Source organism: Sander vitreus, chromosome 1 (genome assembly GCF_031162955.1).
Source record: "Sander vitreus isolate 19-12246 chromosome 1, sanVit1, whole genome shotgun sequence".
In the NCBI taxonomy this organism is placed as follows: Eukaryota; Metazoa; Chordata; class Actinopteri; order Perciformes; family Percidae; genus Sander; species Sander vitreus.
In genome coordinates this window covers 35,555,075-35,574,313 of record NC_135855.1, presented here as the reverse complement: position 1 = coordinate 35,574,313, position 19,239 = coordinate 35,555,075, and the positions used below count along the sequence as shown (strand labels likewise).

General features: G+C 39.8%; 1 protein-coding gene across 1 annotated transcript in view; it reads left to right on the top strand.

The window, feature by feature from the left end:
* The window catches only part of LOC144520077 (protein kinase C-binding protein NELL1-like), a 300,316-nt gene that overhangs the window by 204,261 nt on the left and 76,816 nt on the right, over nucleotides 1-19,239 (top strand). The window contains exon 13 of the mRNA XM_078253714.1: nucleotides 4,181-4,306. Coding sequence (XP_078109840.1) covers nucleotides 4,181-4,306 — 126 coding nt within the window. The remainder of the gene's footprint in view (nucleotides 1-4,180; nucleotides 4,307-19,239) is intronic.

Sequence of the window (19,239 nt, the reverse complement as noted above, 5' to 3'; positions counted from 1 at the left end):
GTGTACGTGAAAATAGAGATAGATAGAGCGAGAGAGAGGTCAAAGAGGGGTGATGACATTTGGATGGAAGCAGCTCTTGTCAAGTCCTTTTCTAAAAAATAAATGCTTTAGCAGCTGTCACTTTTCTCTTAAGTCATGCACATGAATTATTAAATGGTGCTCTGTTGTGGCTATGCCGGTCAGTTAGGGAGGAGCATCCAGAGTTGTAGCAGCTTTGTTTTAGTACCGAGGCACCTACAAATACTGATTTTTACTTTGGATGTGGATGTGCTGAAATACTACAGATTACAACATTGTGTAACTTAGATCTCTTAAAGAATCTCTCCAGGAATGTTTCAAGATGTATACATATACTCTGCTACTCTGAAATTATAAATCGTGTTATCTAAACATAAACATTTAAACTCCTTCTCCCTTATTGAAAATTCCAGAGCCAATGAATATGCAAATATTTGTAATTTCAAAAATTGTAACTGCTTGACACAAGTGAACTGTATTAGCCTGAATGCAACAGAAGTAATATTGCCACAGCCATCCATCCACAAAAAAAGCCTAGTTGACCAAAAAAGCTCATTGTCGTTAAAACAATACCTGTAGTGGTGCAAATACTACATAATCTACAGAACAATAATACAAAAGTTCAGATGAGAAATAAACCACAGGACATTCAAAGAGCACAACTATGAGTACTTCTCACTATTGTTATTGTACTCAAACCCCTCATTTATAAGTTCAACTGAGTTTCGGACTAACTTTTAATAGTTGGAATTAGGAGTTTCTGGACAAAAGTTTATTTCCTACTTAGCTAACATCCGTGTTAAATGATGAACATCTGAGATCTGAGTTGCCTCCAAAATCGTCTCAAAAATGGTTCCGTTGCCAAACACTATTCAATATTTCGAGCCAATTCCACAAAACTCTGTCCATGAGTTTTTGAAAACACCCTGCTGAGTGAGAGACAACTTGAAAACAGGAAAGTAGATTGATGAACAGTTCAATTCTTAAGTGGGAAACCTTTAGGAACCATGCATGGGAGTGCACAAACGCATACCTGCACACAAATGCACAAGTCTCGTCTTCGTCTTAACCAAGCGCCAAAGTTTCATGTTTTAGAAAAGAAAAAACAATCTGGTGAATACTTTTAAAAAGTCTAGAGAGGTATTTATCTCTGAATTTGTTTTGTCATTCTGAGGCAGCAGCTTCTTACAGTCGGCTTCAAACAGACCAGAAAATGAGACTGATCAGCTGCAGTGGCTGAGGACACACACACACACACACACACACACACACACACACACACACACACACACACACACACACACTAGGTTGATTAAAGTAAACAAAATAAAGAGTTTCAGAGAGCAAGTCACAATATTGCTGTTGGATGGAAAGTTTCCATTAACCTCTGTACAGTAAGGGGTGATGCAGATTAGAGGATGGATACCCGACCCGAGCTGGGTTCAGACAGATATTTAGAAATGATGGTCGGGTTCGGTCACATCTACGCGATAAGGCCTTTGTTGTAAAATGGTGCTGCGGCTCCTTTAAGAGAGCTCTGTGTGTGTGTGTGTGTGTGTGTGTGTGTGTGTGTGTGTGTGTGTGTGTGTGGTAAGGGGGCAGAAGAGAGACAGAGAAAGAGGAAGCACACGTGTTGTAGATGCGACCGGAGCAGAGTTGGTGGAATAAGTTTAAGTTTTGTACACAGTAATAAACCCCAGACTGAAAGCCAAGTTCATTCATCTGCTCACCGGAAACGGGATTTTAACCCCGACGTTATTCATTTTGTAACGTCGGCCCTGGAGGTAACGAGTCTCCCCTGGTTTTCTAACCACGCTGGGAAACGAAGCAATCAGGAAAGGTTAACACATTGAACATTTTAAATGAAACAGCTTATTAACGTGAGCTTGTTGCCCCGTGTGCGCTGATGCGCTCATCTGTTGACATTTCCAAATGCCTTCCTACAGTTGCTTAATAAAATCGGGCTTTCCACACAAACAAACGTACATGTGTCATTAGTATGAGAACAACAGATTTTAACTGTCGGGCTCGGACATAAATATCTTAATGCCGGTCGGGCTCGGGTCGGGTTCGGTTACTGCTCTGTTGTACGCGGGCCGGGCTCGGACAGAAAAATGCGGCCCGATCACCACTCTAATGCAGATACTAGTGTGCACATGCACTCCTACGTGCGCGCACGCACACATACACACACACATACACACATACACACACACACACACACACTATGAAGAGTCTTCTCTCTATTTGCCTGACAGCATCCAGACACTCATCTTTCAAACACCTAGTCTCTCTGTCTCTGTCTCTCTCTCTCTCAAACACACACACACACACACACACACACACACACACACACACACGCATGGATGCGCATGCAGGCAGAGAGTCCTATCCTGCCTTATTTTTAGCTTTTCCCCTCCCCAGCCCTGACCTACATCACAGCATGAATAAAGCAGCAGAGAGATGAAGAAACTGGGCTCAGTGGGAAGAGGAGGGAGGAGGAGGTCTGTGGTGGAGGGGAGGGGGAGGAGGAAGGATGGAGGGCATACAGAGAGAGACATGCCGGAAAATCCTGAAAAATGAATTCTTTCCCCCCGTCCCCCCCCCCCATGTGAAATGACAGGTCCAGTTCTGTCAGCAGACCTCACCTGCTACGGCACTCCCAGAGGAGGCTGCAGAGGGCGAACACAGACATTCTGACACACAAACACACACACACGGTTAACAGTGGATACAGGACCTTGGAACAACAGAAATCAGAAAGTCCCATCGTGTGTCAGCCTTGACAGTAGATGCTATTTACAGTTCAATGAAATATGACAAAAGCAGCGAGCTCTCAACTTTGAATTTTTAAGGCGGCATGTCTGCGACATCACAGGCCAGCCATCATGAGGCTTGAGCAACACTTTGGTGGTAATAAAGGGCAATCAAATGAGTAGCTGTCAGGACGGAATAGTGCTTCAGGACACAGTACAAAATTGAATTCAGGTACTGTTTTGCAGCCTGAAAGCACTCAAGTAAGTTTCATGTTTTTGATGTATCAGATCAATGCTTTTTATGCTGAAGGCCGGCGAGGCTTTGTATGCCTGAACACACGATCCGTCTCTCTTTGATTGTGCAATTCAACACTCCTACTGTACACTCTCCAAGGATGAAATTTGTCGAGAATAAACCTCTGGCTGTTGCATGTAAGTCAATTACATACTTCATACAAAATTTCATTCTGTTGTAAGGGGAATGTGTGAAGCTGAAAACCTCAAAGCTGGAATGTATTTGTCCAAGGAGAGGATATGGAAATGCTTTCCTCACTCTCTCCTTCCCTTAAGTGTAGCATACAGAGTCCCTTAAGTGGTGGAAAGGCCTGTTAGCCTCAGAAAACCGGTTCTCTCTGCTGCTCACAACCACATAAATACTATGTACTCTGTAGACATACCACACACACACACGCACAAATTAACACCTCCCTTGTGCGTTTCCGATCCCATTTCATCAGCAGTCATTCAGCTCAGCTAGTGCCTCCCAGAGCTCTGTTTCAGTGCTCATACAGTGTCTTTCAAGCTACATTAGGATGAGAGAGAGTCTGTGTACGAAGCGAGGCTTCAATGTATCATATTAGCTGAACATTATGCATGTCAGGAAAGATGCTGTCCTTTGTCCTCTTTAGTGTATATAAGTCCTTATCTCATCAGCTTTCGCATTTTCTGTTCTTTCTTTTCCTCTTTTTTCATTTCCTTTTCTTTTCTCTCCTCTCCCCGTTGTCTTTAACATCTCTATTGTTTTGTCTCTCTCCCTTGCCCTCTCTTGCCTGGTACTCCTTTTCTATTGCTCTAACAAAACAACACACCGTAATTAATATATTTTAAGTGGGGAAAAACCAAACTATACTTTGAAAACGTTGTCTTGTTTGTGTGTGTGTGTGAGATTGATGAGTAAATGGATAGGCAAGACTGACAGAAGACAAGGCAAGACAGAAATTAATATTTGTAAGCAACAAGTTGACACACAGAGACCAGTACCTTTTGTAATGAGATTAAAGCATCAGTGTTAAAGCAGTTCAATAAGCTTCATCCGCCTGCTTCATCAGTCGCCCAAGGAATCGCTCTGTGTGTCCTGGGTGTGTCAGGGAGTTATTAATCCACTGTATCTGCTCTGTTGTCCTCAGATATTGATGAGTGTGCGACCCAGATGCATTACTGCCAGTCCAACACGGTGTGTGTCAACCTGCCCGGAAGCCATCGCTGTGACTGTCTGCCAGGCTTCCTCAGAGTGGACGAATACTCCTGCACCGGTACGTCTGCATGCTTGCAAACACATTACTGACTCATCAGATTTTACTACATAATGACACACACACACACACACACACACATGGATGTTTTTATGTTTAAAAAAAAGGATCTTACTCTTTAACAGAAAGGTCGACCTCCTTAGAAATCTTTTCCATAACGTTGTCAAGCAATTCTGTGAAGGTAAATACATGCTGGACAATTGTCCTATTAACTTTCATTGTAGCTTGTTTTGCCGCTGCCGACTGCAGCGATCTCGCTTAATACTGGACAAATGTCAAAGATTGTTGCTCCCATCAGTCACTTAGACGCAAAAACATTGGAAAATAGGGTCCAGGTTGAAGAAAACGGTAGTTACCCTTTAAGGGTTTAATGCGAATATATAGTGTTTGGCAGCTCATGTAAGGGAATTGTTTTACTGTGCCATATCAGTAATACAGTTACAACGTAAAGCTGCAGACCCTGCACATGTAAGATAAGATAAAAAAGAACTTAATTTATCTGCAGGCAAATTGTTGAAATCCTGCATACGCTGCCAATATTAAATACTGTTAAAAACTGTTCAAAAAAATGCTTTAAAAATGAGTTTCAGGGTAAATTCATATCCATATTGTTACACCTTTTCATATGAGGAAAGTCAAGAAGTAATATTTATTCCTATATGTATGTTGCCGCCTCTCTTTGTCAGTTTTCGCTCTAAATATCATATGTTGCAGTTGTCATGGTGACTGCCAGCCACATGGCTTTGGTATCTTAAGTTATGTGAAATGAAAGCGGGTAGTGAAATTAATGCCAACTGATGAGTACCTCAGTGTGTGTCTTTTTAAAGGGTGGGAGAGTCAGCATGTGATATAATAAGAACGGGTGATTGCAGCCATTCAGTTTTGTAATGGCTTGTCTGCAGTAAATATTCAGATTTCTAATATTCTGCTGCCTACAAATCCCTAACCCTTCTCAGAGCTGAATGTCAGGGCAAAGTATGGAAACAATTTCTCCAACATATTTACCTACTTTTAACAACACACTGCAAATGTTCTGTCTAGGTGTATTCTCTGTGGCTCAAGCTATTTCTCAACATACAGTACAGTGACATCTGTTCTGGTTTACTGGGAAGGGTTTTAGAGCAACGTGTTTTATTTCTCGAGAGTAAATAGGATGTACTTGGTTGCTGCTCAGTGTTTCTCCGGAGAAGTTTTCTTTAATTAGCTCAGAGTTGGCAGCCACACAGGGACAGGGATCCATAGTCAATCAATCTATTTTGCAGCTTGTTAACTGTCCTGGCTGCTGACTGGGAGCCCTAGGAGCCTGCTCGACGTCTGCTGGGAGAGATACATCCTCTTTCTGCCTCCTTTTCCCTCCTTCAGCTTCCTCCTGAGGGTTTCTGATCCTCTGCATGAATGTAATACAGAGTTAGCGTTCATAGTGATGGGAGGTGATTGCTCATATTACACAACGCTAACGTGATTGCACATTAGCTTCTGTAATTGGTGCTGGAATCTGTTTTGTTATTCTTCATTGTGTCTGGATCTGGAAAGGTTTCTGGTAATCATATTGTTGTCGCTGCATTAAGCAGGACACACGCACGCATGGTTTTATGGTTTCTCTGGATTCTGGTTTAATCAAGCGATAAAGACTGCTTTGTAGGTGGGAGACACCATATTTCCAACACATTCTCATGAACGGGTCCGTATGATATCGTACAAAAATACGTGCACATCAAAACGGATGATATCCTACGAACGTGACGCTGGGTGGTCACGTGACGCCGGCTGGCTATGAGCTCCATAATGCCCAACGGCAGTTGCTAGTTTAGTTGTTTAAGCCGCTACAGAGCTCCATGACGCCGGCTACAGACCTCCATTGTATCAGTCTTTGTTGGTGGTTCAGTTACCAGAAAATAGGTGAGTTTGAGCCGGGTACAAAGCACCGGGAGCTGCAGGTTGTTTCAGCGGACATTACGGTTAAATTTTGTCTACAAAGATAGAAATCATATCACATCCATACAGGGATAGTAGTACACAGTTGTTAAAACATAATAAAATATATGACACACTGGTATCGGATCGGTACTCGGTATCGGCCGATACGCAAGTTCAGGTATCGGAATCGGTATCGGGAAGCAAAAAATGGTATCGGACCATCTCTATTTTGGATTAAAACACTCCTAAAGAACCCGCATTTCCTGGGTGAAAGGTGAAAAGTGAAAGTCCTGTATGTTAACGCCCACCCATCCACCCTGACCTTTCCCTACAGGGCAGCCGCATTCTTATACAGCGGCCGTAAATTTAGTGAATACAGCAAAAAAAACGTGGAATGTTTACGAATTACAGTGCTTAACTTTTTCGTAGCTTTCTGAACGAATGGTTCATGAGAACATGCTGATATTTTAAACGTTTCAGTTGTAAAGGCTGCTGTGGATGCTGGATTATTTTTATGACAAAATGTTCTTTTTGAAATGGACCACGTTTACGGAAAAGGGTATTACTCTATCTTGAACTTTTCATTGTTCGAATCCATAGTGCTAGCCTGCAGCCTTAAACAACAGGTTTAAGGTTATAGCAGGATGTATCAGCCTTATCAAAATCCCAAAGTCTTCAAAACAATATTTTTGTTTAATTTATACTTTTCATTCAGAAAACAGGATGATCGGTTAGCCGAGGAAGAACTATTCATGTACTTAACTGAAGTTAGCAATACTGGATGGATATCTATAAATACTTAACAAGCTATTCGGTCATTAAGGTATTATGACTTGTTGGTAAAATCTTCATCGGCAAAGAAACCAATAACTATAGCTGTCAGATAAATGTAGTGGAATAAAAAGCTTAATAACTCACTCTGAAATAGTGCTATTAAGAAGCATGAAATGCTACCTAAATATGAAAGTACTAAGTAACTTCAAAATTGTACGTACCGCTGTTGTTTAGTATGTTACACAACCCCTTTGAAATTGTTACCGTCACATTACTTTTCTTTTCTTTAGCCTTTGTCAAAACTGCTGCTGTTTGTGCCCCCCAGCTCTTTACTATTCTAGGAGAATTGTCCGTGTTTTTATTCGTATTTTCTTTTTTTAAAGGCTTCATGTGGAGAGGAATGACCGTACGTATACGTGTCGTCAGTCAAATGTACAGAAGTCACCTGAATTGTTGAGCTGAAAACACAGCGACTGCAGAAGAAATGAGTTTGATGACAATCACTGATTCCAGTGTTTGTGTTAGTGCAATGTGTTTCTTGTGCGTGCGTGCGTGCGTGTCTCTTTGGACATCAGACAGCTCTTGGCTTTGTCCACCCACAAACTTACCTTACATCACTGTAGGCACTATGTGGTCTACAAATTTACCCTCAATATCACAATCCGAGCAGCTCCTTCCTCAGAGGAAGAAAATGTCACCTATTGCAGCTTTCGCACGACACATCATGTATCACCTTTTGCATTGGACACACTCAGCCTCATCTCTCTCTCTCTGTCTCTCCTGCCTGGCGGTGGAGCCTGTCCTTTGTGCAGACAGCTCCCTGTAAACAATGGGAGGCTGCGGTAATTGTGGTTCCACTTGATTTCCCCTCTATGGAAGCAGCCAAGTAGCTCTGGGGAAACAGAGGATGGACAGAGGGAAGAAGAGAGGTGGCAGCTAGTGCGATGTTCCATATCTCCCGTTCTCAAAATGCCACAGAGCTGTCATCACATCCATATTTATGCAGCACAAATCAGTTCACTGTTTGTCCAGGATGACTTTAGCTTTATATGTTGTACAAAATAAAAATAAAAAAATGTGTCCCCCATTTAAAGGACATTTGATGTGAAACTGATGATATGTACATATTGAGTTTTGAGGAACAAAACAGCTTTTCTGGCCAGTTTCTAAATACACAGAGAAGGACATTTATAAAACAGATATTTATTTCCTGTGGATTATTGTTTATGTGTTGAGTTTAGATTGAAGTGCAGATTATGCCGGTGTTTACCCTCAGTCTTTATGGTGCAGTGCAAGCAGAACTCGAGTGATTTCCCCTGTGGAAGGTAATTATGATCTCTGACTTCATGTGTTGTTGGATAATAGTTGTCATTGTGGAAATGGTTGTCCGACTACCACTGTGCACATATGTTATGATCTCTGGGTTTTAGAAGAATTGTTTTCTACATTAAGCATGCGCTGATAAGGCTTGCCGTTTAAAGCGCTGGAATGAGAGCTTTAAGGTCTTTACTCTCAGCTCCGTCCTGTAAATACACTCAGGCATCAGGTTCAGCTCAGGCCTGGAGATAAAGTGTAGTAAAGCCATTTTTAAAATGAAAACCTCATCTCTTAGAAAGCTGTAGCTCTGCACACTGTATGTAAAGACACTGAAACACTCTAATAGATTAAAGAGCTCACTGACTGTCAAGCTGCAGCTTTTATACTCTTCTGTGGTCTCAAGACACTTACTGTACTGTAAGAGCTGTTTATAATAATAATAATATGTTAAATAATAATACTGGCTGATGGTAGTCCATCACGAACATATTGTTATTAGCTAATTGTCTGTAAAAGTCTGAAAATATACATTTATATGAATTCAAAATTAAAATAGCTAAGATATATTGGCCTTTTTGTGAGAAAAAAAAAATGAATTTACACATTGAAGGTAAGCTTACTATAGGTTACTATGGTAGCCATACTGTTAAGCTTAAGTAGTCACTGTTCCTTCCTGATGTATGTTTAAACTGATAATGCTTAAATAATATCCATTTCTTTTCATCCATTCTGCCCAGTTTAATATGTTTAATATGCAACTCAACTGTATACAATATATGCGGTAGGGGGTCCCGGTCTCTCTTTCAGCTTAGGGGTCCCTGGCCTAAAAGACGTTGAGACACTACTGATTACCCTTGTTTTTATTAATTTCATTTTTTTATTGTGGTTGAGCGAAATTCTGCTATTTGTCAGTGAGCTATATTCATTTAATAACATTTTGCTCAGGAGATTTGGAAATATTTAAATTTTAAATGTTCACAATACATGACATACAGCACAGTTCATGGTGAACAAAGCATAGTGAAAACAGTGTGTCACTTCCCTTCAATTCTCCCTACCCACCCACAAACCAACCCAGTTCAGGTCCAAAACAAACGGGGACACGCAACACAGACCCATGCACACTGACAAGCACACACCAGTGAGGGCAAACAACATCAAAAGATAAAAGTGAAAAAGTTAGACAAATTAAAAGAGATACAGGAAGAGAGGAGATGGGGGGGTGGCAGCTGGCGTCAAGTAGAGCAGTCCTGAAGGAGCTCTGTCCTCCAAGTCAGGAGATAAGCTGAGGAAGTCAACGAGTTCTAGGAAAGGGATCCACATCTCTAGGAATGTCGCGATAGAGCCTTTCAGAGAATATCTCTGAGCTTCTCAAGCTTCAAATTGTTGAGCACCTCTTTAATCCAAACGGTCGTGTGTGGGGGGGGACGGGAAAGCCTCCAGTTGAACAAGATCAGTCTCCGGGCTAGCAGAGATGTAAACGCCAGGGCCTGGCAGGAATTAATTTGATTAAAGCAAGAAGGGCAAGTCTCCTAAATCTCTTATATAGAAAACTTCAACCCAACAGAAATGATCTCAAACTCCAGCTAAGAAAAGATTGTTTACTGTTTACTTTATTTATAACTGTAATAAGTGGTAGTAAAGTTCATTGTTCAACTGTAAAATGTCCTGCCTTCTTATATAATCTTAATTAATGTAAAGTATTTGTGTAAGCAAGAAAAAAAAGACCAATAAATGATTGGTTCTGTTTTTTAAAACTTCTATTGATTTCAAAACCAAATTAAGCTCTAATATTATTAGTATGTTCACGCACAACTCCTTTAGTGTTCTTTTAGCTGACACAAACACACGGTGGTATTTTAACTGTATTGATTAAATTGAGCAGATTGAAGTGTTAAGTGTGCTAATCCTTCATTCAGACAGCAGCCAAAATCCCAAGCTGTTGCCTTTGATCCTCTAATGTATTTTTCTCTTCTATTCTCATCAGCACTCCACTGATCAATACTTGACTTTTTTTCTTCTTCTTATCAAGCTGCCGTCCATAGACAATATGCTCAGGCTCTGCTGTATGGCTGACCAAAAGAAGCTGCCAATAATTTTATGCATCAGTTGCTATATATATTCTGCAAAATCTTATCATTGGGAAAAGCTGCACCCCCCCCCCAAAACACATTATATGTTTAATGAAAATTTAATCAAATCCAATTACAATTATACACGCAATGAATGTGGAGCTCAGGTGTGACGAGCCTGGAAGTCTTAGCAACCCTCCCTGTATACATTAACTCTTCAAAAATGGAGGTCACGCTGTCAGGCTGGCTCGGCGCCAGCCAATTTAATAAACCCATCAAACACAGTTTGGGAAAGGAGTCACATAAGTTTTCCTTAGTCCTCATCCATTTGTAATTGGCTCCGAGAAGCTGGTGTTTATATTTAGCTTTCCCACAAAGGTTTGATGTAAGCAGTGTTTGTTCCTGCTCGTCAGCAGACTATACAACCATCCAGAGTGATGTCTATCCTCATGTTACGCTACTTTTTTGTAAGCTTTTATCTCTGCTTCTGTGACGCATTGTCTTGCTGTTCCCCTAGCTGAATACACATGGAGGCGTGTGGAATAATAATGCACTGTATGGGATGGATGTTTACTGACAGAGCGCATTAATGGGACATGCTTTCATTAATGTGTATTGCAGCCTAAGCATCTTTATTGCCTTGAGGTGTATATTTCATTGGGTAATAAATGAGTTGCATTACCTCGCAAGCTCTGTGCTGCTGCTACACAGAAGGGATATGAACAGGGTGGTCAGGATGCTATAAAGCAAAACCAAGCGCTAATGCCACCAAAGCGGCTATAATTCATGATGTAAATGAAAATATTTGCAGCATAGTGAGAAGCATTTGTGTTTTAAAGTGCCAGGGTATATAAGGGTCCATCTAGGGACGTGCATGGCAAATTAGCTTAGGCTATACATGCTGTGGTGTGTGGCATAGGTCTATGTTACATACTTGTCCCAATACAAATAAAACATAGTGAAAAAAATAAATGGTGCTTAATGTTAATAATAGCATGTGACTGTAACACGTGCACTCCCTCAGCAGCTGTGCAGATGTATCTTCTGGAGGTACTTCTCCTGCTTTCCTGCCCCAATTTTATTGCAAAATGTGCTTATTTACGTGCCAATCCTTATAAATACGGTGCTATTACCTGTAAATATGTGTGCTTTGATGCGTGAGTTAATAAGAAGCACATTGTACAGCAGCTTGATATAAAAGTGTTACATAAATGTAGTGTATAAACCATTTCTTTCAAATTAAAAAACACTATAAGAAACAAGCCAAGTTCGAGATTGTGGTGTTGTAAATGATGATGTTAGTGTTTCATTTTGGGCACTATAGTCCCAGCGCCACTCACCATTTTGTCTGTACAAGTCTCCATACATATATAAGTGCCGTCCAAAACGATTCATATAATCCCTATAAAAACAGCTCATACTGTGTTTGAAGTGGGTATAATTGATGTTTATATTACAATGGATCACTATTTATATATGAAAGCCGTTGCTCATACTGTAATATTAAACCCACACAGTATTATCACTTGACTCCACAGCTCCCCTCAGCTCCAAGCATTTGAGCATCTTTCAGTTTATTGGTTTTTACTGTTTTCGTTCACTTTTACCTCTCTTATCAGTGCTGTTTCACAGCTGTTTGACAGCTGTCTGTTTTCAGCGAATACGCTACAAAAACCCATATACGCTTTTTGTCCAGCACTAAACAGCAGACAGACACAGTTACCGATAAGCTAATCAACATAGTGCAGCATTTAGCTGCTAAAGAGCCATATATTTTCCCCAGGAGCCAGTGGAGTCCAAAATGGAGCTAATAGGAGAGTGAAAACAGGACATAGATGTATCAGGTAACCAGAAAAATGACTCCAAAATGAATGCCTATGTTGCTCCATATCTCCTGGATGTGTAAATATGCAGCTGTTTAAAAGGTTTTCCTTAAAAAACAAAACATCAACTTGTTTGTGGGAAACGGGACACAGACCCATGGTCTCAAATGTCAAAGTCAGACACTCTTGCTTTCTTAATCTACCCTCTTTAGAATGAAAATACATATTATAATTAGTATTGTATTTTTGTGACTTGTGGAAATGTTCTTAAAGATTCCATAACATTTGGATAGAAACATACCTTATGCATACGTTCCTTACTTTAGTGCCTTAGTTCAGTGATGACATAATTTATACTGTAAGAAAAAAAGTGATAAAGGGACATCTGTATCATAAAAGGACGATAGGAAGATAAAGAAGCGGTCTTGAAAGGTCACCACAATACATAAAGTGTACACTGCCCTATGCAAGGAGCCCTTTGTCTTAATTCAATTGTAATAATGAAATCTTCTCATTTGTGAACACACACATAGCTTGCATGCAGTAGTATTGAGAAGTAGCTGTAAATGTGGAGTCAATTGACTAGTGAGTCAACATAAAGCCTCTTGAACACCAGGTGGATTACTTCAGGAAATTCAGAAATGTTTAACTAATTTTATGGAAATCCATGTCCTCCAGGCTAAATGCTATGACAGGAAATCAATATTTTCCGCCCTGTGACACAGGACAGATCTCTGCTGAGTTCACATCACGTCAAGGTGAGCAGCAAGGCAGAGGCAGAAAGTGATCATGGCGACTATGCGCTGGCACAAAAAAAAAAAAAAAATAGAATCTCTGTTCTTTTTTTATGGTCTAGTCACTGGTCATTAAATTTCACATTAGAAGTGAAGTGTTCTGTTTGACATTACGACGGTGCGAACTGAGGACATGTTATAGAAATGTATTATGCAAAGTAAAAGTGAATTATGAGGTGTTGGTTTTACTCATAGTTCCTATAATACACACAGAGTTCGTGTCTTTTGATAAGTTTTAGAGACCATTCACAAAAAAAGCTTAGCACTGAAAAGAGTAGAAGACAGATGGAATATAGTAAAAGAAATTTAGGCAGACATCATTTATACGAAGCGAATAACACTGACATGGGTTTAGTTTGTCTCTGTGACATGAAAAAAACGTGAATTGACATCAGCAATCCAGGTTTAATAAAATATGTGTCATGAGAGAAAATAACAGGACGCCAAAAGACAAGTATAAATGGGCACCAAACAAAAATGGTAGACACTGCTGCTGCGGTATTTACTGGCTGGAAGAGAGAGGGTTAGTGGAGAGAGCTTTTAAAGGCTCACAGCAGCACACTCACAACACTAGAGTTGGTATACATTTCCAGCTATCTTTACAAAAGTAGCTTACTGTAGACTCACATATGTGAATGAAATCTGGCTTTTTGAAATGATCTCCATGTTTTAGGTGCAGTATTTAAAAACACTGTCCTTTGTCTGTCTTGATGTGATTGGTTAGCATACTTTACACAACACTGACACACACACTCTACAACTTGTCATGATATGTTAGTTTTATTCTCCACACTTCAACACAGATTACACTGATATCACACTAGGTCAGTGCTACTTAAGATACACCCTTAATATATTTGCGTTGCTGCCTGTCTTATCCAGTGTGAGAACAGTCCAGGACGCTTAAATTCTAAGATTGTTAGCATAAAGGGCAAGTAAAAGTGAAGAGCCGTAAAACTTGATCACATTTTTGGGCTTATCTTAAATCCTAACTGCTATTTCCGAAATATTGGATAATTTTACCTCTTTGGCCTTCAAATGAAACCATGTAGAAGGTTCGCCATACTGCTATGCACAACTACACTGTGCTATTTTGTAAGGAGTCATTAGTTAAAAAGGTTGGAAACAACTGCTTTAACCTTTAACAATGTATTGTATTTTAAAAGCGCCCATGCTTCATATTTTATAAGCTGTCATCTGCAAAGGTGCTACACGTCATAAACATGTGGTGGAGTAAAAAGTACAATATTTCCCTCTTAAATGTTGTGAGAAGTGTAACATAGCAGAAATGAAGTACAAGTAGCTCAAAATGGTACATACTTGAGGTACACTTAGTTACCCATTCTTCCTCACATTTTACTTATGAATTCAGATTGAACATGGAGTGCATTTTACAGGTGGCTGTATGATTTATATAAAGGCGAAGAGACGAGTAGACACAAATCATTAGTTCTAGGCAGTGAAAATGGAGGTCAGTAGTTGCCTGTACATTAAAAATGTTTCAGCTTGAGCAGAAAATAAGCATTAACCTGTCTGAGACACCTACAGACACAAAAGGAAAAAGGAAAGAAACTGGAGGGGGAAAAAAAATCAAAGAACTGTAATTCCTGGTTGGTTTACCAACCTTATTTACTGTCACTTCATCCACCTGTCGTCGGTGTCGCCGTTTCTCATTTCACCCATTTCTGTGTGTATGCCTGGGTCATTTTCCCACCAAGTTTGCTTTTTATAAATCCTTATATTCATTATAAATTCTTGCGTAGAGAGTGGCGTACGTCTTCTTTTCTGCGTACGCCACGTTTACAAACAAGGCCCCAGATCCCTGCAGGGTAAATCCAGACAGCTAGCTAGACTATCTGTCCAATCTGAGTTTTCTGTTGCACGACTAAAACAACTTTTTAACATGTTCCACCAAAACAAGTTCCTTCCAGAGGTTATTTTACAGCGGCACCGTGGCTCTGTCCGGCGCTTAGCACCGCCCATGACAATTGTGATTGGTTTAAAGAAATGCCAATAAACCAGAGCACGTCTTTCTCCCATCCCGGAATGCTGTGTGGACTAGCCAGACCCTCCTCCGCAGCACTGTGGAGGAAGGTCTGGCAATGCGAGACTACTAAACTACTAACCCTATAAGGAAATAAGTAAACAAGGGAGGGATTTTGACACAGCTCAAGTTCTGACCTGCCCTCATTGGTGAGAAATGAATATTGTTTTTCTCAGTATTTCTGTGAAATGGGAAATAACCTCTCTCTGATCCTCCCATTACCCTTGCGTTCTCCGCCGTGTTGAAAGGGCAGAAGCCATACTGAGTGTGACGGCCACTGTCCGTGGTCATTACGCATCAGTAGCCCAGCACTTTGGGGGGTCACCTCAAAATGTCCAGACCTGACACCGCATCACTCTATAATCATCACTAATTACACCAAACCTGACAGAGACAGGCAGTGTGCTCAGACGTTATCTCCACTGGGCTTACTACAATGTAATAACTTTCCATCACTGGGTTAGGTTATAATATTGTAGAAAAAATAAATTTCTCTAACTGGTAGATCTAATCCATCTCTGATGGTTTATACATTCCATTAATTATTCTGTGAGAGCTGTAATTAGTTTTTCAGTCTGCCCCCGACAGCTCATTTTGAAGCCAGTGTACAGGTGCATTGAAATGCATTTCCTCTATGAAACAGTGAGTTGTTTAGTTGTTTGTTTGTTTAGAAAAAAAAATACATTATTATAGAAATACAAAGCCCATGAAATGCAATATTATAGCTGCATTCAGCACTATTGTTTACTATATTTAATCAAATGACTCACAATGTCAAACAGCCCTTTGCCCAATCCAGATAATAATAGATTTAACACATACAGAAGACTATGAGCACTACAACACAGCAGCATTCAAAAATACATCAATCTAATACGACTTCTCATACAGTCATCAGCAGAATTGAGAATAGTGCAGCCCTCAAACACACACACACACACACACACATGAATGGTCTTTACATATTAATTGATTTCAGTTATCAGTCTTGCACCTATGTACTTGTCTGGAGTGCTTTTAATGTATAAGCCAGCATGGCCCCTCAGGTCCTCTGGCTCGAGCTTTGTAGTCGTTTTGAAGTGCAGGACAAAAACCTTTGAGGCAGCTTTTAGCTTTAATACACTGAGCTGCTGGAACAATCCTCTCGAGGATGTGACCCACGCTTGAAGGTTTTGATATGTTAAAATGTAATCTTAAAACTTTTCCACCTGTCTTTTGACTAGAACACGTTATGGCAATTGGGCAAATAGATTTTATTATTTTTTCTTTCTCTTTTACTCAATTTGTTTGTTTTGCCTTTTCACAATAATACCCCTGCATTTGAACTTTTTGTGTCCATTAGTCTTCTGTTATTTTAATGGTAATCTCGCTACTGTCTTATTAATCTCATTCGTCACTGACCTGTCAAACACTTTGACATGCTACCTGTATGAAAGGTGCAATGCGAGATTGATTTGTAAAGTTATGGCTAGCTGGCAAACACCACTTGCTAAGTAGTTTATCTTTATCTTCAGCAGAAACAAAATTCAATTTAGAATTTCTTGAGAAACATAAATTGGAACACACCACCAACAACCCGCTTTGCGCTGCCTCATTTAATAATTCTTCCATCTGTTTGCGCCTTGCGCTTGGCACCCAAATACCACACAGATGGGCAAATCTCTCTTCGAGTTCAGGAAACTGTCTGAGCACTACTTGCACTGGTCGTTGCACCACCACAAAAAGTAGGACCCCTAAGTGTGTTCTATTCATTGCTTATTCAGCTAGGCAGTTTTTTACTCAATAGTTATCAGTTCAGCCACTGCATCTGTCTGTTTATACTTCCAACTCTCTATATATATATTTTTTTTTTATAACTCGGCCAGCTGACATTAAACCGCATTAATAAGCAGCCATGGTCATCAGTGTTTTGATTGTTGCTCTCCCCTCCATCAGCTCACAGCCATTAACACACTGAATATTTAATCATGGAACTCTTCCTCTATTACTCTACCATTAATGTAGCCTATATTTCATATCTCTTCACATAAAATAAATAAATCCTTACATATCCCAGCAGCACTGTTGACATTCACCTCCACTTTATAGTTCAGCGTGGGGAGGAAATCCCTGGGAAGAGAAAAGCTAAATAATTTCTCTGAGTTGCTCCGGGGCTTCATGAGCACCACTCATTAATTAAGGGAAATGTATTAGTCATGACTCCCAGCATAGCTTTTGCATATTAATGAGGAGTGTGTTTCAGTGAGTGTGTACCTTGTAAGTCGAGACAGCCTCAGGCCAGGTCCTGCATGGCACTAAAAGACACTGTTCATGGTTTGATATAAAAAAGGCACTTCTGCAGTGCAGCTCTGTTGTAAATCAAAGGTTTCTTTTTAATGTATTGTTTATAATCATCTAAAATCATGTTATTCTTCTAATTGAGAACACATTAACTGCAGCTAAATCAGTTTGCTAAGCTCAGCAGTGGGACTTGGATCCATAAACATGTTGCCGAAAAACAATTAATCCTAATTTATAAGCAAAAGAGAGATCCATAATTTTCTATTTCCTTTTCTTATATTTATGTTTCTTTTAAAAAAATGTATGGATCCTATTTCCCCTTTTTTCTAATAGTGCGTTGCGTATGCATGGGTGGTGGCCTCAGGTCAACTCCAGAGCAGCCTCATTAGGATCTTTCGGTGTGGGGCTCATTAGTAGAACATGTCGTATGTCTTAGTATGAATCATTATATCATAATCATACTTAGTATGATATTTTGATTGCGATGTGATTAGCATACTGCAGCAGGCAAATGCAGTGCTGAACAGTGGACTTAAGAAACCTGAGGTGACAGAAATCTGTCATTATTATTCACTATTGATGGCATGTCAAACTCTCAATAGGACACTTATGAATCACAATTAATCAGTATTGCATGTCCTTGCCATTTTCATGGAAGACATTTTGACATAGGTGTAAAAGTAAAATAAATGATGGCTGAATTCCATTTAGCCCTTTTGGTTTCAGGGTACTGGTATATTGTGCAAACTGTGTAAATTTGACATTCCAAATTGGAATAAAAATGGGGGATTGGAGTTGAAAAAATATTGGACCATGCACTTGTTGTCCTCCCGGGTCAAAACTGAACATGTTCGACCCTTTTGGCGCTTTTTTCAATGTTTTTGGCCCCTTTTTCCCCTCCGTTTTACACTTCCTTTCACTACCATGTATGAACACCACTAACACCATCTTATTACTAGTTTTACACTTATTTTTGGAACTCATGGTCAATAAACCTTTATAGGAAATTATACCTAATCCTGGAGATAAAAAAAGCAGAAATTATGAATTATTCAGACTAATAATGAGGGTAGGATAATCACAGAAGGGAATATGTCAACATTCAGTCAGGATACTGTTTTTTTTTCAAATGCTAGAAAATTTAACAAAGCACCCAAAATTCAATGAAAGTAGAGATCCGATCTTTTGCCGTACTTGCAATGCGCGTTGTATGGAATCATCCGTGTTATTTTTGGGTAATTACAATTAGGTAGTAACAAAGAAACCCATACTTCTGATATAGATATTAAGACAACACAAGGGTTAATAGAGTTGCATGCAGATCAGACGCATGGGTCCATTCATTCATATTTGGAGCAATTCAGCTGAACTGTGGGGCCTCATTTATAAAAGTTCTTGGACGATTTTGGATTACCAAAAGGTCAAAGTTGGAAACTGTCCCGGGGCTGCAGACCCTCAGGGCCACCAGTTTCCATGTGTGTCATTTGGTTTGTGGTCATTTGAGTAACTGCACACAGTGTGTGAATATGCACATTTATAGCACATGAAAAATATTTGTAATTACTTTATTATTTCAGTTGATATTGTTATTACATAGTTACATTGACACTGGTCAAACCAGAGAATAAAGTTATTGATTTTTTATAGGTGAGGATTCCAACAGTGACACCCTTTCAGAAAAAAGTCCATATAAACTGGTCAACCTACTAATGTAGCTCAGCGTAAATTCTTTCAGGAAGACCTAACACTTAACACGTAATCACGAATCAAATCTGCAAACAAGTCTCTCCTGATTGAAATGCAGCATAATCCATTTTTCTGCTGGCCACTTGTATCCTCAGTATGTTTCAAGCATATGTTTCTCATATTTCTGCCAAGATATGACCAAATACAAGTGAAGTAAGCTGCTTAT